The 25,912-nt window shown below is 54.6% G+C and overlaps 1 protein-coding gene and 1 non-coding gene across 9 annotated transcripts in view; one reads left to right on the top strand and one right to left on the bottom strand.

Annotated features, from left to right (window-relative positions):
- Positions 1 to 20,955, bottom strand: part of SCN5A (sodium voltage-gated channel alpha subunit 5) — a 101,247-nt gene extending 80,292 nt beyond the window's left edge. For 6 of the 8 annotated variants that reach the window (XM_043885572.1, XM_043885569.1, XM_043885565.1 and 3 more), the window contains exons 1-3: positions 20,783 to 20,955; positions 3,925 to 4,250; positions 1,147 to 1,265 (exon numbers count right to left, since the gene is read on the bottom strand). In XM_043885572.1, coding sequence (XP_043741507.1) covers positions 1,147 to 1,265; positions 3,925 to 4,197 — 392 coding nt within the window. In that variant the 5' untranslated portion in view covers positions 4,198 to 4,250; positions 20,783 to 20,955. Of the gene's footprint in view, positions 1 to 1,146; positions 1,266 to 3,924; positions 4,251 to 4,956; positions 5,059 to 20,382; positions 20,470 to 20,782 lie in introns of those variants that run through there. The other 2 variants (XM_043885567.1, XM_043885568.1) reach the window with 2 other exon arrangements.
- Positions 15,225 to 15,328, top strand: LOC122683350. Its single transcript, XR_006337701.1, has one exon. It is a non-coding gene; the product is annotated as a U6 spliceosomal RNA (small nuclear RNA).
- Positions 20,956 to 25,912: the final 4,957 nt, after the last annotated feature.

The following is a 25,912-nucleotide window of genomic DNA, read 5'->3' on the forward strand; positions in this document are numbered from 1 at the left end:
CCCTAAGGCCCTCTGAGTGGCCCCTGAGTTTGGGATCAGCGTTGGGGCACAGGTGGGCAGACCGCGGAGCCAGGAAGGAGCGCCTCTCATCCCTGCCTGGATAGGAAAGGCCCCCTGAGTAGTCAGCATTTGGTGACTCAGTTCCCCACTAGACAGCCATTTTCCCCAAGCCTCCTGCCCTGCCCAGAGGCCTTGGCCTTCCATCCAGAAGGGGAATGGAGAGGGGACTTTGGGGAGCTCCCTCGGGCCCAACCTGCCAACCCCACAACTAATCACACTGCTGAGCCCAGCGGCGTTGATCAATTAACAGCCAAGCCAGCTGCAGCTAAAGCAAAGCTGCCCCGGCCCTCATGCTGAAACAGGTGCCTCTGACTTCATAACCAGACACCCGCCCTCCCCAAGAGGCTCTGCGTGTGGGATCCCTTTTCTGAAGTCCAAAGAACAGTCATTTCCCTGTTCCATGCTCGGTCTGAATGGGACCCTTCTAGGACTCAAAGACCACTACCCATCCCTCATCACACCACAGCCCACCCATCGGTCTCCTCCACAGCCTGAAGCTTTTTCAGGCTGTGGTTTACATAGTTTAACGCTAACCAGAGTTCTCTGAGATACTCTGAAACTGCAAACGTTTTGTCAACACCTAATCAAAAAGCAAGTGTTGCCTCCCTTGAAAGAGGCCCACATGTGACTAAACCAGAGGCCTCCTGATTGGGAAGCAGTTTCTCCTTGGCTGAGCCCTGGTGACCTGCCGGAGGTCCCTGCCAGTGGGTGGGGAGGTGCAGGGCGTGGCAGGGTGGGGTGGGGTGGGGTGCAATGCGAGGGGACATGGGGAGCCAAGACCAGAATCAGGGGACACTGACCGGCCTCATTTCTTCTGGTTTCCTTGATAGCTCAGCTTCTAGGACGCTTCTCTCCTGAAGAATCAGCCGAATCTCCCAAGCCTTCATGTGTCCACTATCCCCCAGGATCTTGTTAAAATGCAGATGCTGAATCGGTAGGTCTAGGGTGGGGTCTGAGAGACTGATGTCCAACCGGCTCCCAGGTGAGGACTGACCAGGAATCAACATCGCCCTCAGTCCTAAACGCCCTGTCCACCCTCTTTCCCCGGGTGGGGCCCACACAGCAGGGATGGATTGCAAAGGATATGAATGAACCAAGATCTTCACAGCCGCTCTCCGGATGGGGTGGAAGGGGCTGAGGACATACAAGGCGTTGGTGGCACTGAACCGGAAGATGGTCTTGCCTTTGTTCAGGACGATGAAGGTCTGTGGACAGAGAGCCACTTTAGGTAGGGTGGCAGCCCTAGGTCCTTATGGAGAGGAGCTCTTGGGGGGCAGCTGTGGGCTCAGAGGCCTAGAAGTCTGGCAGACGGGTAGGGTGAGAGGAAGAGGAGAGGGCCTGACAGAGGGGTAGGGGTACCAGCGGCTGGAAGGTAAGTGGACCCTCATACCTACGGCTGGGCTGGGACAAGATCAAGTTCAGGGGATTGTCAGGTTGGGTAGATTTAGTTTCGTTTCAATGAGAAGGGGCCTTTCATGATCCTAGCTGAGCTGCCATCATAGCAGAGGCCAGGACCCAGCTGATGCCCCCGGTTCCCCTCTCCCTCTGACCCCTCTGTGCTTCCCCGCTGGGCCCACTGAAGACTGAGCGTGCGATGAGGGAGCTGGGTCAGCAGGGACAACCAAAGAGGGACGAGGAAAATGCAGAACTCAGCCCAGGAGATAGAATCTTTCCCTGGGACCCTGTCTCCTGGAGTCCAGGCAGATGGCAGCCCCAGCTGACACCAAAGGCCACGACCTGGAGTCTTCCTCACGAGGGTCATGTGTTGCCCAGGGTAAACTTCACGTTTCCGGAAGATTCTATCTACACAGCACAATGAGGCATGGGAGTGGACAACGGGTGCTGGAGGCTGCACCATAGCACATGGAGTGGGCATCTGGGCCCAATGCCGTCTTTGAGGACAGCGGCCCATCCCCGTTGGCTACAGCAGGCACTGCGGAGGTGGCAAGGCCTAGGGCTGGGCTTCTCCCAAGGGCTGAGCTGGTGAGATAAGGTTCTATTTAATCTGGGCTAGGGAGACAAGCTGTCCAGAAAGATCGGGACTGAAAGTTCTGCTGTGGTACCTGCGTCACCCCATGGGGTTGCAGGCAGTGTGACCAGGCATCAGCAAGGCAAGACACGAGGTTAGAGACCAGAATCCTACCTGGGGCCACTGCTCAAGTGCCCCCGGTCACAGGGACAGGAGAGAGCCCCTGACTGCCCCCAGGCTCAGCTGCCACCAGCCCCCAAAGCCCAGCCCAGCTCTGGCCCACTCTCAGCTGGGTCCCTCTGCCATGACTCCAGGCTCGGACTCCAACTCCATCACTGCTTTGATGCACCACTCAAACCATGACTTGTCCCAGCTGTGGCCTTAACCCCAGCCCTAATTCCAGCTCGGACCAACCAGGATCTAGGCCCTCCCACCTGACTAATCCCAATGCAGCCACAGCCCTCACCTTCACCCAGCCTGAGTCACCTGAATTGGGGGGTGGGGAGTGAGACCAAATTCAAGGTCTCTTGTCCCACATGTGCACATAGCCTGGGTGGGCTTTACCTCCACCCATGCACACGTGTGTGCACACAGGGAGACAGTCGTGCATCACTCCCACTCTCAGACCCCTGGTCTCCTGAACGCAGTCTCAGTGCAGAGTGACACCCCGTCAGATGCCTGGTAACACTGACCACAACACTCACAAATACCAGGTGCTGACGCTTGCCCTGGGAGCACCAACCTGTCTGCCCCCAGTGCTCCCTCAGCCCGGGGACGACTGCAGTGACGTGCGCAGGACCCATCTTCCTCGGCACCCAGCCTTCTGGGGAGAGGCCTCCACCAAATTGAAACCCACCTTCCCCTGGCCATGTAGCCCAAAGTGTGGGCAGCTGGGGTGGGATTCAGGCCTCTGCAGGAGCCCTGGGTGCCCACGGTCTGGCCAGGTACAGGCCTGGGCACACGGTCTTGAGAGGTGAGGCCAGGGCAGGGGCCCCAGATGGGGGAATTTATCTCCTGGGTAGAAATTCATGCTGGAGGAAGCTTGAGTTACCCCATCCACGTGGACAAAGGGCTTCCCTGGTGGCTCTGATGGTAAAGAATCTGCCTGCAATGTGGGAAACCCAGGTTTAATCCCTGGGTCGGGAAGATCCCCTGGAGAAGGGAATGGCAATCCACTCCAGTATTCTTGCCTGGAGAATTCCATGAATGGAGGAGCCTGGCGGGCTACAGTCCATGGGGTCGGACATGACTGAGTGACCAAGACACACAAACAGTGGACCAAAGTCCCTTCCTCTCCCTACACTCTGAAGGGACAATGGCAGAGCCACCGGCTTCCCACTCCTCTCAGATTTCCCACAGTCCCATCACCAGTCCACAAGGCCCAGATGCTGCTGCTGCGGCCCCCAGCCCGAGCCGCGCTGGCACAGCCAATGCCCAGCAAATTCTCTGGGGCGGGGCGGCGGGGGCTACATGCTGTCCCTGGTTGGGGGAGGGATCCCATGCTGTGCTCTGGGGCCCAAACTCAACTCAGGACAGGACTCAGGGCCCGACTCCGAGTGGCACACACACCATGGGATCAGGAGTCCTCCAGGGCTGGAAATCTGACCACGGACTAGTCCCTGAGTAGACACTCCACCAGGAGGCAAGATTTCCAGAGTGGTTGCCTGCTCTTTCCTTCATAGCACTGAACCATCTCAGGCTGCATAATTCTGGGCTTTTTTTTCTGGAACTCCAAAGTTAAGGCGATTGGAATATAGATTACTAATGACTTACTTCCCCGAGGCCCAAAGGAGGTAGCCCCAAAGAGAGCCCCGTATGCAGGCGAGACCCTCTCCCTGTCTGCCTGGTCGACTGAGATGCTGCGGGGAGGCGGGGTGGGGGTGGGTGGCAGTCACCTTTTGAGTGCTATAGAAGGGGTCCAGGTCCTCCAGGGGCTCCCCGATGAGCTCTCGGGGTGGGTTGCCGTAGAGATCCGGCAGCTTTTTGGAGGCCTGCAGGTCCAGCTGGGGCCGGGGAGCCTCCTCCTCGGGCAGCCCGTCGCGGCTCTCCTGCGAGGCGGCGGAGCTCCGGGCCTGCTTCTCCGCCATGCGCTTCTCGATGGCCGACAGAGACTCCCGGGTGAACCTGCGGAAGCTGCTGGTGCCCCGAGGTAACAGGAAGTCTGCCATCTTCTCATCCTGCTTCTGGGGCACAGGCTGTCCTCACGCTGCCTGTAGGGAAGCTGAAAGACACACAGACATGGGGCTGATGCTGCACCCAGGGCCCGGGGGCACGGTGGTCAGACCTGGGGGGAGCGTCTGGGCCTGCTGGAGGCAAGGACCCGCATGCTTGCAGAGATGCCCCCCACCTCTCCACAGGCACACCCGGCAGATGCCGACCAGGGGAAACCCGGAATCCTCCGGGCTGCAGGGAATGCAAGGGGATCTGCAGGAGGGGCACTCGTCCCTTCCCCATCCCAAGGAGCAACTTTGAAAGCAAGTACTCATGAGAAACTGGGTCACCAGTGACCCTTCATTCTGCCCTATTCAATACAAAAGGAAACCCTCACACCTGTGGGTTCCCTGACCAAGCCCACTTTGACACGCTTCTCACAACTGGTGCCCCCCAACACTCTGGGCTGAGGGGTGCACTCCACGGGAAGGGGCTGGTCATCTTTTCCTCCCAGATCTCTGGCAGGACTGGTCCTGAACAAATGAATGAGGGAATGAATGATGAATATGCAGGCGAAGGGCAGGTGCATTAGAGGTACCCGGTGCTGCCCTTCCTCAGTTTGCCTCTTCTACAGGACACCCTGGGGCCCTGCGAGAGTGATTAGAAGCCTTCCGGGCCAGTGTACAGACTCTGGGCTTCTTTTCCGGGCAGCTCTCTGGCCTGAGTGGTGGGACCAGAGGGCGGGGGGCAGTTTGTCTGGTCTTCCCACCGTGTACCTGTGCGGGGGAGGGTGCCCAGACTTCACCTGGGGCACGGAGGTGCCAACATCTGGCAATGGCTGGGGCATCTGGATCTGCTGACCGAGGCCCAGGAAAGTCCTGCAGGTTTGGGGAAACAGCTGGGTAACAATTTGGCAGCTGCCATCCAGATGTTGGCAACCTGGCGTACACAGCTGCCTCAGAGCCCACCCCCCCAGAGGATCTCAAGGAAATCCCCGAGGGAGACAGCCTTCCAAAGGTGGGAAATGCTGACGGAGCATCCCAGACTCCCCCACGCCTCCACTCACTCCCCTCCCCCTGAGTCTGAACAAACCCCGAGAGATAGCAGAACCAGAAAACGGTGACCCCGCCTCTGCTAGGATGTCCAGCATGTGACGCCATGCGGGGAGAATGTGGCCCCCAGTGGCCTCAGATGATCCAGGAGCTGGTGTGAACAGGCTCTGACTCCGACACCAAGGCTGGACAAAGTGTGCCCGACCGCCCCACCAAAACAGGATGTGGTCAGCCCAGCTCCCCAGGGGGACACCTCAGCCAATGGGCGGGGGAGGCCGCGTCGCTAATGACCACATCAAACCCAGGCAGGGCCGGGCACCTGTTGGAGGTCTCTGCCAGGACAAAATCCCTTTCCGTCAAAGATCGGCTTGGCCTTGATCTGACTCCTGACACACGTCACTGCTGACCCCAACGAGCGGCCGCCACCCTGACCCCTGCGCATACCCCGCCGAGGGCCGGGGCCCCATGCACCGTGAAGTAGGCGCCTGGCCAGGTGACAGGTAAACAGTGAGCAAACACAACACAGCCAGGTCTCAAAAGGGCGCCTCTGGTCCCGGGGGAGGCATGGCGTGGAATGTGTGAAGGGAAGCCAGAGGAGAGAGGTCCCAGGATACTGTCAGAACCATCCGTCCTTCAGCTACTTGCTCTTCTCTTTCCCTCCAGTAAAGTTAAAGGAACATCCTTGTTGAAAAGAGCAGGTGAAGGAGTAGGTCCCCCTTTAATCAAAGGCCGTCCCTCTCTACCTCCGTCTTTGCAAGCACAAAGACAGGCAACTGTATGTAATACTTATCACCAAACGTGAATGGTGATTTTTTTCCCCTGGCTGGTGGGAATTTAGGTAATTTTAAACTTTCTTCTTTGTGCTCTTCTTCAGTTCTTGAAATATTTATGATGATTCTGTGCTACTTTTACAAAAACAATAAACTCATTATTCTTTTTATTTTTTTAAAAAAAGAAGCCAGCCAGGATGCCAGCAGCCCTTCCTTGCAGGGCAATCCTCTTCACTCTGAGCAATCCCTAGTCCTGTAAATCAGGAAACCTCCTTTCTTGCCTGGAATTATTTCCTAAAAATAGTGTTCTCTGTCTCACTGTATCCATCTGTGTCCACACGCCTGCAAGGTTTCTGGAGACACGTGGATGCCCATGGACCTATGGAGTCTTTACCAGCACATACCCGTGTATGTGTGTGTGTGTGCGTGCGTGCAAGCTTGCACCTGCATATACATCTGTTCCAGTAAAAGTGTTTGTAAAATTTGTATTGAAATCAACTTTTCGTACAGATTGGTGTCCATATCCTAAGTGTACACACATGTGGATGAATTTCCACAAAGTGAACTCACCCAGTATCTAGCATCAGGTCAGGAAATAGGTAATTTCTAGTTTCTCTGAAATAGGTAATTTCTAGTTCCCCTTCACTCCCCAACTGAATAACCAACTGCTAACAGTCAGGAGACCAGCTCTGTCTCTGTGTTCAGAGGCACCTAACAGACCTCTTGGAGTGGTGGGGAAAAAATTCGGGGGAGGGGATTGCATCTCATTCTCAAATTAACCTCTACCTGAAACTTAACATCTCCTTCCATTATGAATATAGGCAGCAAAATGGAAGGACCAGCATTACCAGTGACCAACAGAAATGCAGCTATTTCCCTGTCCATGACAGGGGCTGCAATATCTCAAATATCATTACTGCCATAGCCACTTTAAAACTGAGGCTTCCCAGGTGGTTCGGTGGTAAAGAATTCACCTGCAATGCAAGAGATGCGTGTTCGATTCCTGGGTCGGAAGATCCCCTGGAGGAGGGCATGGCAATCCACTCCAGTATTCTTGCTTGGGCAATCCCATGGACAGACAGCCTGGTTACAGTCCATGGGGTCGCAAAGAATCAGACACGACTGAGCAACTGAGCATGCACATGTATTCGAACCATTGTTAGATATCATCTAATAAAGTAACCACGAAGCCCCAGCAACGGGGCCCTGGGTCCTGGGAAGGATCTTTCCCCAGCTGGCTTCCAGCAGGGAACCAAACCCCTGGAGCTTGGTGGTTTGTGAAACCAGATTCCAGAGGAAGTTCCCGGCTCCCAAGCAGCAGGGAAGCTTCAGGTTCCAAAGTAAACCTGCCAAGAGCGTGCTTTGTCTCTGGGTCCCCACAGGCGGCCCACTGTGGGCGGGTGGGATCCGTTTTCTCCCTTGTTCTCCACTGCCCGCACCTGCCTCTGGCCCTGCCCTTCCCTCAGAAGCTCGGGGCCCACGCCCTGCTGAGCCTGAGGCTGAGCTGGCTGAGCCCCGGCTGCAAGCTTTCTGGTGACACCAGGGTAAGGAGACGTGAGGGTAGATCTGAGGACACCCCAGAATCCATACCCTTCTGGCATAGGTGCACAGGCCCTCAGCTTTGTGGGAAGAACCCACCTCTGGCTGGGGAAGTACAGGGGGCCTCTCTCACAACTCCATCATGTGGGGAGGCCGGTGCCAGATTTGATTCAAAGATTACACAAAGGTCGTACTCTTCTAGATGCCAGCATTTCATGACTTGCACCCTCACCCAGGACAGCCTCTCCATCTGCACCAACTTCTCCCCTGGCAACAGTCTCTCCACCTGTACTCGTCTCTCTGCTTGAACCAGTCTCTCCATTTTGGACTGCCAGGAGATCACATCAGTCAATCCTAAAGGAAATCAATCCTGAATATTCATTGGAAGGACCACAGCCGAAGCTCCAATACTTCAGTCACCTGATGCAAAGAGCCGACTCAACTGGAAAAGACCCTGATGCTGGGAAAGACTGAAGGCAGGAGGAGAAGGGGATGACAGAGGATGAGACGGTTGGATGGCATCACCGACTCAATGGACATAAGTTTGAGCAAGCTCTGGGAGATGGTAAAGGACAGGGAGGCCTGCCATGCTGTAGTTCACGGGGTCTCAAAGAGGTGGACATGACAAGAGAGACTAAACAATAACAACAACTCTGTTTATACCAGCTTCTCCATTTGTACCAAATTCTCCATCTGCACCAACATCTTCACCTGCTCCCTAGGCTGGGTCAACCTCTTCCAGTTGATCCCTCTTCCTGGGCCAGTTTCTGCTGTTCTGTCACTTAAGCTCTAAGGAGCCCTTACTCCACCCTGTTCCAAGTCCATCAGCAGATTACCACGTGCATCTCTCCCTAAGTTCTGCTGGCTCCTGAGAGTTCTTGGGGGTTCTCAAACCGGCTCCTCCTGACATCATTTCCTCGGACACTGGCCACAATCCCCTAGCTCCACCAAGCATCAGGCCTCCATCTCCACAGCCACTGCCCTGGGATGGGCTTCCTGGCTCCAACTGGGACTCGTCTGATCCCACTGCCACCGCCTCCTCCCTCTTTCCTTCCACCCGCCACGTGTGGCTCCCACCACTCCTTGGCTCAGACATTCCCAGCACTGCTGCTGGCCTGTGCGATGGTCTGAGCAAGAGTCACCGCAGGCTCCTCTCACTGCCCCACCTCCTCCAGGAGGCCCTCTCTGACTGTCCCCACCCACACTGACCTCCCTCCTCTGGGCCAGGAGGCTGAGCCCGCATCCTGTCCTGGAGCCCTTTCTGGCCTCAGCTGCCCTCTGACAGTCGGTGGAGCGGGTCCGGTCTCCCCAGGCGTGTTGGAAACCTCTTCTTAGGGCAAGGCTGGGTCCCTCCCTCCTCTGAGTCACTGGCCTGTAGGTACAGGAATTCACATCAGGGAGGAGATGCTGTAGGGGGCGAGTACTGACTGTTCACACCAGAAGCGGGACCTCCCTAGACGATCTCATCCTTCTACACCTCCTGAAAGGTTTCCTGGATGCACAGGGCACACAGCTGGTGCTCAGTCAATGGTGGTTATGATGCCAGGACATGGGACACGACAGCCTGGCAGCCCGCAGTGCAGCCGCGTAGTATCGGGGTGGAGGGACACGCAGACATGCAGGGTGTCAGCACTGAAATTCCTGAATCCCCAGATGCCCCTCAGTCCTGGGAAAATTCGGCCAGCTGGCCGTTCCCTGGGGTGAGGAGGGACCCGACTCCAGCCTAACCCCTCCTTGCAGCCCTTCCTGCCCACTCTCCTCCGGGATCCTGAAGGCAGTTCCTGAGTCACGTCTGGCGTTTTGGTCGCCTTGGAATCGAAGCCTCTGGAACACAACAGGCAAAGAGTATCCTTTGCCATGTAAATTTATGCAAAGTGCTCTGTGGAAGTGGTTCCCTGGCTTCCTAGAAAATCTCCGCTGGCTTCCTTGGCTCTGGGCGCCTCCTTCCTGCCCTGCAGCCCAGGTGACCTCAGGCCGGAGCACCCATCGCCCTGGGCACTAGTTTCACCCCTGACCTATGCCTGCCCCTCAGTCCCGGGGGCCCAGCGAGCTCAGGAGGTAGGAGCTCACTCCTAGGCAGAGGTAGGGGTACCAGGAGCCACTTCATTTCTTCCTTGAGGAGAATCTGTTGAAACTAATCAATACCTCAACACAGACTCATTTTATTAACTGAATGACTCAGTGAACATTTAATCGGCACCCACTGTACAAATGACTTCTTAGAATACTCTTCTTCCTCAGGTGATGGATTCCAAATCAACAGGTGCAATGATGAGAAAGGGAGAAGAGTCACCAGCTGGTGACTACCCACTGTGGTAGCTTGTAAGGATATTTCCACTGGGTGTTGTTGAGACTGGCATGAGGAAATGCCCTGGGCCAGAGAACCCAGCCTTGCATCCAGGTCTGTTGCCTCTCTCTGAAAGACTTCCAAGTCCAATGCGGGACAGTAGCAAAGTCAGGGCTGTGGCTTGGAAGCAAGACTGCCCGTGTGAACCTGGGTCCTGGCCACTTGTATGTTCTTGGGCAAGTTCTTGGGCAACCATCAATTGATGGTTCTCTACCTCACTTTTCCCATAGGTAAAGTGGGGTTAATAACAGTACCTATTTCACGGGGCCATTCTGAGGCATAAGTATATTAATATTTGCACATGCTCAGCCCACAGAAAGCGTTCAGTGAGTGTCATTTGCTATAATCATTGTGGTTATTGTTGCCATTCTTTTTTCTCCCAAGAAGTCCAGCTCAGAAGACCCCTCTCTGAAAAACCTTCTTGTGTCCCACACCTGTCCTCCCTGCCTGGCTGGACCCTCCCTTCCCTGTGTTCCTGGCATACTGCATTCCCATACTTGGCTTCATCACAGGGTGGAATAATTTGCTTCCACATCTGCCTCTCCCTCTCCCAAAGCACAGTCTGGCCCCCAAGAGGAGCCTATAAGGGCCTGGTGAATGACGGATTGGATGCGTGAATGAATAAGTGCCAGAGTAACCTTCCTATTGCCCAGTCACTCACCACACTGTACCCTGGACAATGTTACCCACCTCATTCTTTCTGGACCTCAGTTTCCCCAGCCATGAGCTGAGGTGGGTCATCCCAGCAGCGTCACCTGCTCATTACCTTCCTGGGAGTAATTTCACACTTAAAACACTCCTAGGACGAGAGGAGGTTATTATCCCCATTTTACAGATGGGAGAGCTGCTGCTGCCATCTGTGGTGAAGCCAGGCCCGTGAGACTAACCATTGCACGACATTGCATCCTGCCTCTGGCGGCATGGAGAGCAGGGAGGAAGGGTCAGGGCTATCTGTGGCCTGCCCCTCTGGACTGAGCATGTCTGTGATCCTGGCTCCAAAGCTAAGAGCCAGCCCATCAGCCTCCTCTGAGGCTGGTCCTCCTCCGGCGCAGCCCAGATGGCCAGGCCCCCCAGGTGCCCCCACGTGGCCAGGGAGACCTGGCTGATTTCTGCCGTTGACCAGAGTCAGCATTTTCTCTGACAGCGGTTTTCTCTTCAGCTCAGGCACGGTGGAGCTGCTTGGTCCCACGGGGAAGCCACCCCACCCCGTGGCTCGTGAGCACTTGGCATGTGCCTGGTGCTTGTCCAGATGTGCTGTTGTTACATCCACACCGGTGTGGAAAGCTGATTAGCACGATAAAGAATGTCAACTATTTCATTATTAACTTTAAAACATCTATTATGACTTAAACTGATCATATGTTGCATATATGTACTGGGGGAAATAAAACATATTAAAATTAATTTCACTTGTTTACTTTTGAAAATGTGGCTACTAGAAAATTTTTACTTGCCTCTGGGACTTCGCATTTGTAGCTCAAATTATATCTCTATTGGGTGGCAGGCACTGTCACCCAATAGAGTTCCAGCCAAGGGACCCTAAACCCTTACAGAACTCCACCTGCTTTGGGGCTGGGCCTCTGTTTGGCCTGGGGGTGGGGGAGGGGAGGGAGCTGGAAATGAAGGGGAGGAGGGATGGAGGGGCGGGGGATGGGTGGGAAGCGAGCCATCCTAGGCGGAGTAGGTAGTGGCCACCTGGGTTTCTGGTCTTGGCTGTGGGTGGCTGTGCTGGCTCCAGCCACAGGTTGGGATGGGAGGGGGGAGGGAGAAGGGGAGGGGTCAACAGCGTGTTTCGGGCCAGCCCTCCTGCCCAGGCAATTATCTGCACAGTCCTGGCTCTCCCGGGGTAACAGCTTGGACAAAGGCTCAGCGGGGGTGTCAGCTGGTGCTCGTGGCCTGTGCATTCAGGTCCCTGCTCCCAGATCAAAGGCACATTGGCACGTCCTTGTGCGTGCCGGGGCCTCAGCTAACCGGCTCCCTGCAGGCTCCATTCTGTTGAGGCTGCACAGGCATTAACCCTGTCCAGTCTGGAGCTGGGTCCTTGGGAAGGAGGGGAGGGGTGGCGCGTCTCGAAGGGGCTTTCCTTCCCCAGCTGCCCTCCCAGCCCCCAGCAATCTGGGGAAGTCCTGCAGAATCATCCTCATCTCTCTCCGAGGTGAACACGCCCACCCCAGAAGCCGGGGATGCCCTCATTTACATACATTTGCATCTCATTTATTCCAACACTCAGGCAGAAGCTGAGGCTAATTCAGCTGACAGCAAAACCTCACCAGCTTGCTCTGCCCAAGTGATTCCCCAGGCAGGGATGAAAAGGGGATCCTTGAGACCAGGCCCCCTTCTGGACTGGGAGCTGTGGGGAGAGCTCAGGTCCAAAAGGGGCACTTTTGAGCCGAGCCCTGGATTCAGCCCAAGCCTCCTGCCTTTTCATCCCCCCTTCCCCACAGTAAGGGTGGGGCCTGGGGGCTAGGAAGTGGCAGTTCATCTCATCTGAGTGTTCTGTGGTATTTTGGTGACAGGTCAGGGGAAGCGCAAACCCTCCACTGGGCACACGGCACCCCCTCGCCCCAAGCTCAAGTCTCCTCCTCCAGCTCCCCTCCAATGCCCATGACTAAGGATCCATAATGTGCTGGGCAGCTCTGAGCTGTCACTCAAGGCCCAGCACTGCCTCCGGCCCTGTGTCTCCTGGGTGGAGACCTGGATCATCCACTATTCAGAGACCAGAAGTTGGAGAGCTGGCTCAGTCACCCTGGGCACTTCGGCCCCAGACCCTGTAGCAGCTACACCCACACAATACATACAACTGGGCCAGAAAGGTGCCCAACTATGGCTCAGGAAACGCCCTCCTGGCATAGAGGTGCCCCCGAGACAGCAATCAGCATCCCAAGTCTCTCTCTGACCCGGTTCCTTCCAACTCACTTTCCTCAATACCTAGGTCAAAAAAAAAGGCTCCACAGGGGAACTGTGTACAGATGCCATGGCAACCTAGGCATTTATGGGGGCACCTACTGTGTGCACTGAAGAAAACACAAATTCCCCCAGAGAAACCTAGGAGTCCCCAGAGGGAGAAGCCAATCCACTAATCCACAAAGTTCACGCCACAAAAGTGTCCAGGAACCAGCAGAGCCAAATATGCGACCCTTGATTCTTGACACTCTTTGAAATTGAGGCATAATATACACCAAAAAATGCACAGATTTTAGGTGTACAGTTGGTTGAGCTTTAACAAATGTATATATATGCCTGTGTAACTACTGGGGGCTTCCCAGGTGGCGCTAGTGGTAAAGAATCTTTCCCCAATGCAGGAGACCTGGGTTTGATCCCTGGGTCAGGAAGATCCCCTGGAGAAGGACATGGCATCCCACTCCAGGATTCTTGCCTGGAGAATCCCATGGACAGAGCAGCCAGGCGGGCTACAGTCCATAGAGTCGTAAAGTCAGACACAACGGAAGAGAGTTAGCAGGCATGCACATGTAACTGCTACCCCAGTGAAGATGGTTCCCCACTGTCCCTTTCCAGTCAGCTTCTCTGACCTCTATCACCGCAGATTAGCTTTGCCTGTTCTAGGACCTCTTATACGTGGGATCACAATGTATGGACTCTTGTGTTGTGTTCTTGCTTAACATAATGCTTTTGAGACTTCTATGTTTTATTTGCTGGTGAGTGCCATTTAAATTACTTGTGCAATTCACAGGAACACAAGTGACCCATCTGGGGACAAGTCCTTAATTCAATCATAAAGCACAAGGGCTGGAAGGGGCCCGAAGTCCAGCTGTCTCTGGGGATGATCGGCCCCGGGGGATTCTTATGGAGCTTTTTTTATTTTTCCCCTCCTTCCCTCAGACATTTCCTGAAATGGAAGCTCAGCAGTTACACATATAATAAGCATCCAGGCCCAGCAGGTGAGTGGGGGCTTTCCCCTGCATTTCCAGTTTCGTTATCAACTAGCTGTCGCATTATTTAACTGGCAGTCTGCACTGCCTGTGACCCAGCACGGTGGCAGGGCTGGCACCGGAATGGGCTTCTGAGCTCCTGGGCCTTCTTCTGCTCAAGTCTAGCCATGGTGGGCAGGCCTCTGTCGCTCACCCTCTCTGCACCGCTACACCAGTTGGGTGTTCCTTGGGTGGGGCCCTGGGCCCTAAAGGGAATGGGCCCAGGGCTGAGATTTTTCCCAGGAAGAGGCCCAGAAGCAGGCAGCAGTGCTGGGCAGCAGAGAGCAGGCACCTTGGCTCTTAGAGGCTCTCTGGACCACTTCCCTGCTCTCGGCCCAGGTTGATGAGGCTGGGGCTTTGATGGCCACGCGAGAGGTATTGACTGGGATGGGCTGGTCCCTCCCATGGTCTGATCTCCCCCTGCTCCCATCTTAGATCCTCCTGGGCACCTCGCGGTCCAGATGGAAGGATGCTAATGTAGCCTGAGAACTGAGTTGGCACTTCAAGCCAGATTACCCTGCCCCCCACCCTGCTGTCCCTCTGAAAACTGCCTCCTGAGCCAGGTTCTTCCTTCACACAGGCCTTCGAGGAATCAATACCAGCCAGAAAGGTGTTTCCTACCCTCCTGATGCCAGCAAGAGCCTTTCTACTGTTCAAAATCCATTCCCAGAAAGCACGGGGACTGCCTGGGCAAGGCCTGGGTGGGGCCAGGGAGACACCGCTCTGGGCTTAGAGCCACCTGCCTGCCCGTGTGACCTTGAGTCTAGGGGGTAACCAGCAGCGGCCCTGGCCTCCTGGGGCTGTAAGGAGGGAAGTGAATGCCCTTGGAGATGACGGGCAGCGGGATCTCCAAGTGGGTGAGGCATCTTCTCGAGCCCACACAGACTCCGTGAGAGCAGCTTTGTCCTTCCACTCAGCTAATATCTCTGTGGGGACGTGACTTTCCACTGTCTCCCTGGGAGATTTAATCAGGAGAAGAACTGAAGAGGAGAGAAAGAGAAAGAACTCCAGCCTCAGATCATAAACATTCTTCTGAAAACAGGCTGAAAACTTGACCTGCTCTATTTTGCCTCTCCAAATGCTGTGCGCTTTCCATGGCTGGGCTCCAATTCCACCTTCTCCAGGCAGCCTCCCCTGGCTGTTCTTGGCCACAGTGACCTCCGGCTGGAGAGACTTAAGCTCCCAACTCCAACCGGGCAGTTACTCCTGGGCAGACCTCTCTCTGGCTTGGGGGGTGAACCTGGGAGGCCCCGAGGGTCCTTTTCTGCTCACCCAGAGTAGTAAACAGAATGAGGAATGAACAAGAGATTGACAGGCTGTTCCACCAGACTCTGGTTTCGACAATCACAGTAAAATTTTCTGTTGGGCCTGGGGCACACCAGGTACTCCTCCAGAAAAAAGAGTTGAGTGCTTGTGTCGGCAGCACATATACTAAAATTGGAACGCTACAGAGATTAGCATGGCCCCTGCCCAAGGAGGACACACAAATTCATGAAGCATTTCCATATTTTTTTTTTTTAAAGAAAACAGAGTTGGAGATGGATAGACTATGGACATCCAAGCTCCCCACACCAAGGCTGTGGTGACTCTGCAGAGATGAGTGAAGTGGGGCTGCCACGAGAGGTGATGCCACTTTCAGAGCCCATGAATCAGATGGCTCCAACACTCTGCCAGCGGTGGTGGCCGGCCCCAAAAAGCCTAGTCCTGGATCTCCTCTACCATTTAAGGGCCCCAGGTCCCAGGAATTGACTTGGGGTCTCTATAAATAGCACCCATCCCATATTGATCATCTTAAAAACACACAGTATGTTCCAGGTCCACAGAGAGGAGAAAAGTCTAAATATAGTGTCATCCCCAGGAACTGCTGCCTTTCCGAGGTGAGTGGTATAAGCCGCGCATAAACACAGGGGCGGTCTGAGGGGGCTGAGAACTGGGGAGGGTGGGGGGACAGACACAAGGGACTTCTCCATCCCCACACCAGTCTCTCTGCTACAGCACAGAAGCCAACCCTGCTCAGAAGCTTCGTCCTGCCCCCGGGCCTTTGCACTGGCAGTCTTCTCTTTACAAGACACTCTTGCCCCAGATCTCCTCAGGATTGCTTCTTTCATGTTATTCAGATCTCAGTTCAGTCTCCTCCTTCAGGATGCCTTCCCTGACCAGCCAGTCTAGAGTCACTCCCATCTCTCCACCACCTTATCCAGTTTTATTTCCTTTATAGCACTGGTTGGGCTTCCCTGGTGGCTCAGACGGTAAAGAATCTGCCTGCAATGCAGGAGACCTGGGTTCGATCCCTGGGTTGGGAAGATCCCCTGGAGAAGGGAAAGGCTACCCACTCCAGTATTCTGGCCTGGAGAATTCCACGGACAGAGGAGCCTGGTGGGCTCCATACGGTTGCAGAAAATCAGACACAACTGAACAACTAACCCATAGGGTTGCAAAGAATTGGACACGACTGAGTGACTAACACACATACACGTAGCACTGGTCACAGTCTAAAATTATCTTTGGTATCTATTTGTTTCATGGTACCCAGCCTGTCTTTTCCAACAGTATGTAAATTTTATGAGAGCAGTTATTATATCTGAATTGTACAGCTTCTAGAATGTTCCCTGGCAGAGATTATGTGTTGGACACCCGAACCAGGCGCCTCCGACCACCTGAGGCCTCAGACCACCACCACGGGCAAGTCTGGGCTGGCAGAGGGCAGTGGGCTTCGAATCCCGGGCTCGCTTCGAAGCCCCACCCTCCCTGTGACTGTGCCCTGCACCGTCCAACCTCTCTCCACAGGCTGCCCTGGCTTCATCTTCTTGACTCTGTCTACTTTGTGCATTTAGCCATAAGACTTTCAGCCCAGCCCCTCTACTTCTGGAAATCTGCTCTCGACAACCTCATCTTATCCCCCAGACATCGGCTTTCTGGAACCCTTTTCTCTCCTCACAGCAAATCTTCCTCTCCTTCCTGCCCCTTGCCCCCAGCAGGAATCACAGTTCCTGCCATTAAAATCACCCTCTCAGAACTGCATGGGAAGAATCACTTCACCTAGGCCTTCCTGATCAGCCCACTGACAAACCAGAGCAACTGAGAACACAATGGGCACACTTTCAACTCACAGACCTCCCGCCCTCCCTGCGAGGGACAGGCATCTTCCCCATAAGCTCGCGCATGCGGACATGCCACACGGACACACACGCCTACCCGTCCACTCCAGGCCCTCCCACAGCCCTCCCCCGAGCCCACCTCCCCCGGGGCCAGTTCCCTCTATCTCCTCCCTCTTAAACCATCAAACTCTTTGAAAGAGCTGTCTACACATGCTCTCTCCACGTCCTCACCTTCTGCTTGCTCCTCAACCTACTCCAGACTGAATTCCATTCTCACCAATTCATTCATTCATTCATTCATTTATTCACTCATCAACAACATACCCAGCACCACATTCGCTGGGTGCCAAGAGGGACATTTCTGTGGTCAAGGTCACCAGCACCCTCACAGTCGCTCAATCCAATGGACACCCGTTTTTAAATTATGCATTCTCTTTCATCTATCCACGAGCTTCTCAGAATGCATCTTAACTCTCCCTGGCAGAATCAGGAGACTCCCGGGACATGTGCCCTCCGCGCTTTCTGTGACACCTCCCACTGCTGGCTCCCCTCCCACCTCTCTGACTGCTCCGTCCCAGCCTCCTCTGCAGACTTCTCCAGCCTCAACTGTTGCAGGGCCTCAGGGCTCTCTGGACTCAACTCTCTTTTCTCCCACCCTCTTCTCCACATTAGGATTGCCCTGGTGCTTCCAAAATTACTGATGCCTGGGCCTCACCTCTAAGTGGAATGAACTAAAATTTCTGGGGATGGAGCCTGGGCATAGATTGATTTTGTTTAAAAAGCTTTCAAAGTGATGTTAATATCATCAGAGTTGAGAACCACTGGTCTGCATTCTCACTGGACAAAATCTAATTAATACTGCCACGGCCCCAACGACCAGCCTCTGTGGATGATTCCAAGTTTCTGCCTCCAGCCCAAATCTTTTTTCCTAGACCCTCAACCTTTCCCTCCAACTGACTGTAGGATGTTGGCAGCTCCCTGGAAGTACTACAGGTTCAGATCAGGACCCTGAAACATTCATCACCTTCTCCTTGGTTCTACATCAAGCAGATCAACCCAAATTCTACTCACCCATCCTCCCCTGACAGTGTGATATGGCAACAGTGAACCTCATTAGTGAGCAACTGAAGCTAGGGGTGGGAGAGTGGCATATCCATTAACAGGGAAGGAAGTTAGAACACCACAAGTTCTATCACCTGTGGTCATCTTCCTGTCCCTCTCCTTCAGCTAAAAAACTTCCGACGGTGCCCACAGTCTGCACTGGACAGGTAGTACAATGCAAAGCTGTTAGACCAACACCTGGGCTCACACTCAAGTCCCACTACTTGGTAGATGTGTGATGGTGAGCACGTTACTTCACCTTTCTGGGCCTTCAGTTTCACCATCTGCAAATTGGTCCTTATTATGGTCTCTGCCTCCAGGGTTGATTCAACAATTCAGCAAGATGAGTCTTATAAAGCGCTTAGTGCCGTGCCTGGCTGGCAGAAAGCACTCAGTGAATGTTAGCTATTTTTAGTACCATTACTGAGGATAAATTCCCAATTCCTGAGCAGAGCTCACAAGGGCCCCCGTGACTGTGACCTTGGCTTTAGCTTCCACTCTTGTCTTCTTCATACCATGGGACCCGTAGGGTCACTGAACAATTGCACTGTTTCACATCTCTATGCTTTTATACATGCTAGACCTGATGGCTAGACTGCACCTTCCCCACCTAGAAACTCCTATTCATCCTTCAAAATCCAGCTGGAGAGTTATTTTTGTTAGAGAGATACCCTTGACTTTCCTGGCCAAAGATAATCACTCCTCTTTTGAGTGGAGTGGGGATACACTTCTATGGCTGCACACTTTTCCAGTAAGCTTCCCAAGGGTCAGCAGGAATCAGCTTCCTATGAGCAGAACCGAGACTGCTGTTTACCACACTGTCCCAGGCTGGCCCCAGAATTCCCTCCTCCTTGGATTCCCTGAGCACCAGCCTCCTGTGCTCCCCAACTCCCACCCGCCTCTGGCACTTCCCACCACTACTCCGAGTTCCATCTTCATGTTGAGTGAGTCAGTCCTGGAAATCTTCCAGAGGCCCTTCAAGCACCACCGAGTCAGGACCAAGTCCCCCAAAGCCACAGCAGCTGGCTGCACCACACTGGCCTTGGCACCCCAGGGCCAGTTCCCTTTCTGCTCAGATTCTCTGGGATCAGTCCCAGATCAATTCGGCTCTCAGAAAGTAGATCTCAAGGTATCTTCACCCTCAGTGGGGCCCCCAATCCACTGACTTTCCAGGTGACCTTGGATTAGTCCTTGACCCACTCTCGGCCTCAGTTTCTCCCCACCCTGGCACGATGTGGTGATGATGATAGGGTTGGATTAAAACTTCACTGAGGCTCATTTCCGCACAGGACTGGACATTCTGGTATAAAAGCTATGTTCCCGACTCTGGCAGTTCTCTGACCCGACCCGACCCTCACTCCTGTGACTGCAGCAATGCTTGAGCTATCAGCCTGTCCCACCTTCCGGCTCCATTACCTCCCACTCTCTTGCACTTGCCCAGTGCTAACGGGGAAACGCTGATGGCAGCAGTAGGGGCCTGGGCTTCTGATGGCGGGGGCCTCTGCCGCTCAGGGTCCTCTGGATCCTGAAGGGCTGTGGGAATCACGGAGAGGGGAGATGTGCTGTGGCATGGTGGGCTCATATGCAGTGCCTGTCTCCACTGGAAGGTCTAAGCTGTCTGTGGAGGTGCCTGGGGTCTCAGCAGGATGGGAGGAGACAGCTGAGGGAATGGAATACCAGCCTAGAACCCCAAGAGGAGACTGATCCCATCACCCCTGCTGGTCTTAAGCACTAAGGAGAGATGACTCCTGCCACAACCTCGGCCATGGCTTCCGGATTCGGCTGTGCGCTGACCTCCAACAGGTGTTTGCAAGGCGGGCCTAAGGCCAGCGCCTGGTCCCCAGCATTCCCCTCACTACGAGCACTCTCCACACATCCAGCCCCCACAAGGTTAGGAACCTCTGCTTCCTCCCAGGGCGCCACCAAAGGCGATCAAATAACAAGTAGAAAACGGCCTTCCGTCAGGGCGCTTGGGTCTGCCCGGTCAGAGCGAAGAGGGCAAGGAACTCGCCCGATCCCAGCGCACAGTCTCCCCTGGAGAGAGCCCACGGAGATCTCTCCGCAGTCAGGGCTCACAGAGACCAGATGTGTCCCCGCTAGGGCGTCAAGAGGGCACAGAGATCTTTTTATGGTCGGAGCGCGCAGACATAGAACACACGACATACATCTTTTCCTTTCGGGGTGCACAGAGATCTATCCCCGGCCAGGACCCGCAGAGATCTCACCCCAGAGAGGACAGCCCCGGCGGACTGCTCCGCAGGGCCCAGAGAAAGGGGAGTGCATGGCCCCTTCATTCCCAGCCCTGCGCGGTCAGTTCCCCCGCTCTCTGGAGTCACACTCACTGCGCTCCTAGTCGCTGTTCTGACCTTGGGGTCTCCGGCCTCCGGAATCCGGGTCCCAATCCCAGACCCTCCCGGAGTCTGCGCCAGGATCGGCCGGGAAGCCGGGGCCGCAGCTCCCCCTCCCCCGGCCCTCGACAGCGAACTGGGAAACCCGGAAGGAAAGGGAAGGGGAGGGGGCGCGCGCCGGCTAGAGACGCACCCCCCCACCCCGGGGATACCCTCCAGCCAGGCTGCTCTGCGCCCCTTCTTCTCCCTCCCCTACCCTCGGGGGCAGAGATGGGGGAGGGAGCCTGCCGGCGGACCCGGGGTTGGGGAGGGGGCGCGCAGGGGTTGGAGGCTCCAACCCTCGGGGAGGAAAGTTGGGCGGCGGCAGGCAGAGGGGATTCCGGCCGGGCCGGGGCTGCTGGAGGAGGCGCTCGCTCACCTGCTGGTCCCCCGGCCCGGGTCCCGGGATGGGCGGCAGCGACTCGGCACGGACTCGCTCGGCGCGGGGCTCCGGGCACCGGGCGCAGGCTCAGCGGCCCCGGGGGCGCGATCCCCGCATCCCACCGGCGCCGCCGCCGTCTCGGCTCCGCCGCTCGGCTCAGGCTCCGGGGCTCGGCGGGCGGCGCGGGCTCGGGCTGGGGGCGGGGTCGGGGGCGGGCCCCGCCTGGGCTCGGCCTGGGGCTTGGGGCCCCAGGCTGGCTCCGCCCCAGAGCGACGCGCCCCGGACTCCGCACGTGGCGCTCCGCCCGCTCTGAGGGTGAAGTCCTGGGCACCCGCCGGGGCGCACACCCCCGCGCTGACCCGGGGGCGCCCCGCCACAGAAAGCGGCCCACGCGGACACGACAGACGCGCGCAGACCCGGCACACGCTGGGGTACACACATAGCTTCCCCGAGACGCTTTGCCACCGCCACCTACGCCTACGCGGACAGGCAGAGATACCCTGGCACAGGCGAGGTACGCACTCACACATGCTCACTGACCCTGGGACCCTACCACAGCCCTCGCCTCTGTGGACACGGACAGACGCTGACATTCGCAGACACCCGCTGTCATAGACGCACACAGACACCCACACGGACACAGGCAGACACATCACTGACACACACAGACACTGAGGCAGACACCCTGTGACAGACTCAGGGACACCTGCGTGACTCAGAGACACACATCCACTGACACAGTGACACAGAGACACACACAGAAAACCACAGTCTCCTGGAGACACACGCACACACACAGCACAGAAGTCTGCACGACGGGGGACACTTACACTGACACATTGGTACTGACAGAAACACACCCAGGCCGGAAACGACCAGCACAACAGACACAGCCAGCACGGGGACACCCACCCTGAAACAGACACACTCACTTCACCCTGTTGATCCACAGGAAACTTCCACCTTGATGCACCCGTAGGCACTCACATGCCGACACTGGGACAGACTGTCTCTCACACGGATGCAGAGACCCGCACACTGACTAGTATGGTCATTCACACACACGCCCAGGAACACACACACATCCTTGTTTAAAAGAAACAGGCCACCAGGTTTTGCCCACAGGCCAGAAACATCTTTGGAAAGGGACTGGGCTATTGCCCAGAGTCAACACAGGAGCACACACATAAACACACACAGAGGTACACAGTCTTTGTCTTCTTCCCCAGCAGCCTTCTAATCTCTCCTGACATTTTTTTTCAACGCTCCTAAATGTAAATAGCGCTTTCAGAGGGCACCCAGGTGCTGTGTTTGGGAGCTTAGAAGCTGTGACTTGCCTCTCCATTTTTGGGATCTTGGAGACATCACCAGGGGGCCATCCTCCATTTGGGACCTCAGTGTGGGGCTCCAGGGATCACTGGGTGCCTTACCTATATACTGACGAGCTATCTGTCCCTACAGAAAGTCAGTCTGTAGGAAAGTTCAGGACACAGGACCCTTTCTGGCCCTGGGTCTGATAGGGTGGCTGGCGCCAGACAGATAAACCACATTCCGGCCTCCTGCTTCTGGTCCCTTGATGGGTCTCAGGTAGGCCAGCATCTCCCACTAGCGGCCAGAGAGGGAAGTGCAGACAATGTCAATTTTTAGCACCACCTGACCCCATGCCTCCTAGGTGGAAGGAGAGGGCAGCAGAACCTAGGTCCTCCCTGAGGTTTTCCACCAGGCTTCTGGAGCCCCAGAATGAAGGTTCAAACTTGCAAACGAACGTCGGGCCAAGCAGGAGACAGAACAGAGGCTGCTGCGGGGGTGGGCTGAGAGAGACTCCATGCTTCATCTACATCTACCAGAGGTGGGCTTCTCACACTCCTCCTTATGGTGGGAACCTGGATTTTGCTGGCCGGAGAGGCATGCACCCCAGATTTAAACAAGGGCAGAGAAGCTCATTAGAAGGAGGGAGGAAAGCTCTGATTCGGTTCAGATTCAGAGATTCAGCTAACACATCTGGTGGTCGGAGAGTGGAGGCAGAGGCCAGGAAAGGTTAATGGATCAGAGACGGGGCACCTCCCTCAAGGAGCCCTTGTCAAGATCTGGGAGACTCCCTTCTCTTTGCCAGACCCCATTTAATGAAAGCAGGAACATGCAGTCGGCAGAGAACAATCCCAGGTTCTAAAAACTGTTGCCTTTATTCTGCTCTTCCCCCTAACTGAGGTTCCCAGTTGGGTTAAGTGCTTTGTCGTTGTGCATCCACAGAGGACTCCTTCCCCTCTTGTATTACCTCCTTTTATTTCTCCTCCCTGCTACCACCATGTTGCTGTCAGCTCCCTCCCCACACAGGAGCCCTTCCTTATAGGTAGGTCTTTAAATATGTACACATCTTTGTAAAATATGCAATATTGTTGCTTGTGCCTATGGATTTTCATATGTGTTTTTACTGCCCCAGCATTTTTTGGTTTTGTTTTACTTCTATTGAAACTACATACGGAAAAGTGCACAAACCCGAAGTGTTCAGTGCAAGAGTTGTTTAACCCTGTTAGCTGAACCCATCCCTATAGCCAGCACACAGGTCAAGAAACGAAACGGCAACCGCACCCCAGACATCCCCTTCCTGCCCTCTTCCTGTCACCAGCACTTCTCCCCTGGGCTTAACTACTATACTCACAGCCAATTCCCTAGGATAGTTTTACCCAGTTCTGATATTTATTTAACTAGCCTCAGATAGTACAAATGCTTGTGTCTGGTTCTTCTGATTAGGTTTGTGAGCTTCATCCTGGTGGCTGCTTGTAGTCATATATATAGTTCGTTTGTTCTCATTGCATAGAATTCCACTGTGTGAATACCCCACACTTTATTTATCTGCTCTTTGGCTGACAGGCATTTGGTGGTTCTATCTGGGGGTTACTACGACTAGCACTGCTATGAGCGTTCCAGGGTGTGAATTTCAGTGGCCATCTCTGTGCATTTCTGCCAGGGGCATACCTGGGAGTGGCGTTGCTGGGCCATGGGAGGGAGTGTGCTCACTTTTAGGAGACACGGCCAAATAGTTTTCCAAAGTGGTTCTACCAACATACTCCACCAGTGGTGAATGTATAGAGAATTCTGGTTCATCTGCATCCTCTCGCACTTGGTATTTTTGTCATTTTCATTTTAGCCACTTGAGTGGGTGGGAAGAGGTTTCACATTGTGGTTTTAATTGGCATTCCCCTGATGACTAATGAAATGGAGCATTTTTCATGGTTTATTGGCCATTTGTGTGTATGTGCTTTCCATTTATATAAAATGGGCATTGTTCTAACTTTCATTCTTTTTCTAATGTTTCTCCCTTAATGCTGTGCTTTTGAGCTCTATCCATGTTTTGGTGTGGGCAGCTAGTTCTTGGCTTCTGATAGCTGCAGAGTGTTCTGTGTTATGCACCCACCGAGTTTTATTTATCCAGTCCCCTCTAGAGGGATGCTAGGTAGGGTTGAAGATGGAAGAGTAGTAACTGGCTTGTGTTTCTGTTGGCTTCACTCTGCTGATGCCTGAGGCGGGGTGGGGGGAGGTGAAGAAGCAAGCTGATTCAGGGTTCAGAATCCACTGGCACTTAGCACTAGGCATCTTAGAAGGTGGAGGTGCAGGTTGGGGCTAAAACCAGGAGGTGTGGGGGGAAACTGCACACAAAAACCCATAGCCCAGGTAGATGCCTCCTCCATACCTCCCCAAGCTAAAGGCTGGTCCTTCCCCATCCACTCGACTACCTCTGGCTCTGGGAGAGGGCATCTGGCAGGAGTCGGAAGCCTTCCTGTGAGTAAAGGATCTACTGAGATCTCTGGATCCCTCTGCTAGCTGCCGTAAGTCTGACAAAAGACTGAGGAATTCCGCACTGAGAAAATGACCAGCCCAAGAGAAAAGACCTCTGATCCTGGGCACCCACCCAGTCTCGTCCACTGGAAGCCCTGCCGTCTGGGAGCTGTGCTCCCTCCACATTCATTGCCATCTTCCTTCTCCTTTGCCTGTCTCCCCTATGGAGGCTGGACAAGCTGAGTATTTGCCTGTCCGATTTTCCCTATAGCTGGGGCTGGCCACGTGATTCTATAATGGCCTGGAGTCATAAGCAAAGTTTTGTTGGGGAAGGGCGGATCCTGGGAAAGCATTTCCTCTCCTGATAAAAGAGGACAGGAGCAGTGGGGGTGAGCTGTCTTCCTTCTCCCCCTTCCTCCTGCCTTGAATGAGGGCACGATGCTTGGAGCTGATGAAGCCATCATGTGTCCATGCAGGGAAGGCCAGGAGATTTGGAGTGGTTGGCCCCAGTGATCATGATCCCCAGAGCCCACACCTCCATACTTTCTTTCACCCCTTGTGTAGACAGACGAAACCAGATTCTCTCTTATTTGCAACCAGGTTGTGTTGAATGGGGAGGGATCTGGAAACCCAGGTGCTCTTAATACAAACCGTACACCAGCTCTCTTGTTTTTGGCCTCACCTCTCCTCCCTACTTCCAGAGGTACCTAGTGTCTGAGTTCTAGAAATATTCCAGGGTTTTGAGGTGGAGGAGTTCTTTGCACTCCTTGGCACACCTCCTTTGGCAGGCTCTTTGAATTCAACCTTCCCTGCTCTGAAGTCAGTTACCATTCACCCCATTCACGACTTCCAAAAAGTTGTTATCATAGCTGCTGTTGCTTCCTCTTCCAGACATTTTGTCCTTGTAGGGAGGGTTTATGTCTTTTAAAATTGTTTCGGTATAATTTTAGTGAAATTTTAAGAGGTGTCTTCAGTCCACTATATTTTGAAGGAAGTCCTCCATATCAGTTTCTCCTCCAGATAAGTTTAAGTAGCAATCACACGGTACCCTTGTGGGTTGTCAGCATTCTCTTTGGAAGGGGCTTTGCTCATGGTCAAGGGCAAGGACCCGTGTGCTAAGTCGCTCAGCCATGTCTGACACTTTGCAACTCCATGGACTGCAGCCCACCAGGCTCCTCTGTCCATGGGGATTCTCCAGGCAAGAATACTGGAGTGGCTTGCTGTTCCCTTCTCCAGAGGGTCTTCCTGACCTAGGGATCGAACCCAGGTCTACTACATTGCAGGCAGATTCTTTACAGTCTTAGCCACTAGGGAAGCCTAAGAATACTGGAGTGGGTAGCCTATCCCTTC

The sequence above is a fragment of the Cervus elaphus genome, chromosome 24, assembly GCF_910594005.1.
Source record: "Cervus elaphus chromosome 24, mCerEla1.1, whole genome shotgun sequence".
Taxonomy (NCBI): domain Eukaryota; kingdom Metazoa; phylum Chordata; class Mammalia; order Artiodactyla; family Cervidae; genus Cervus; species Cervus elaphus.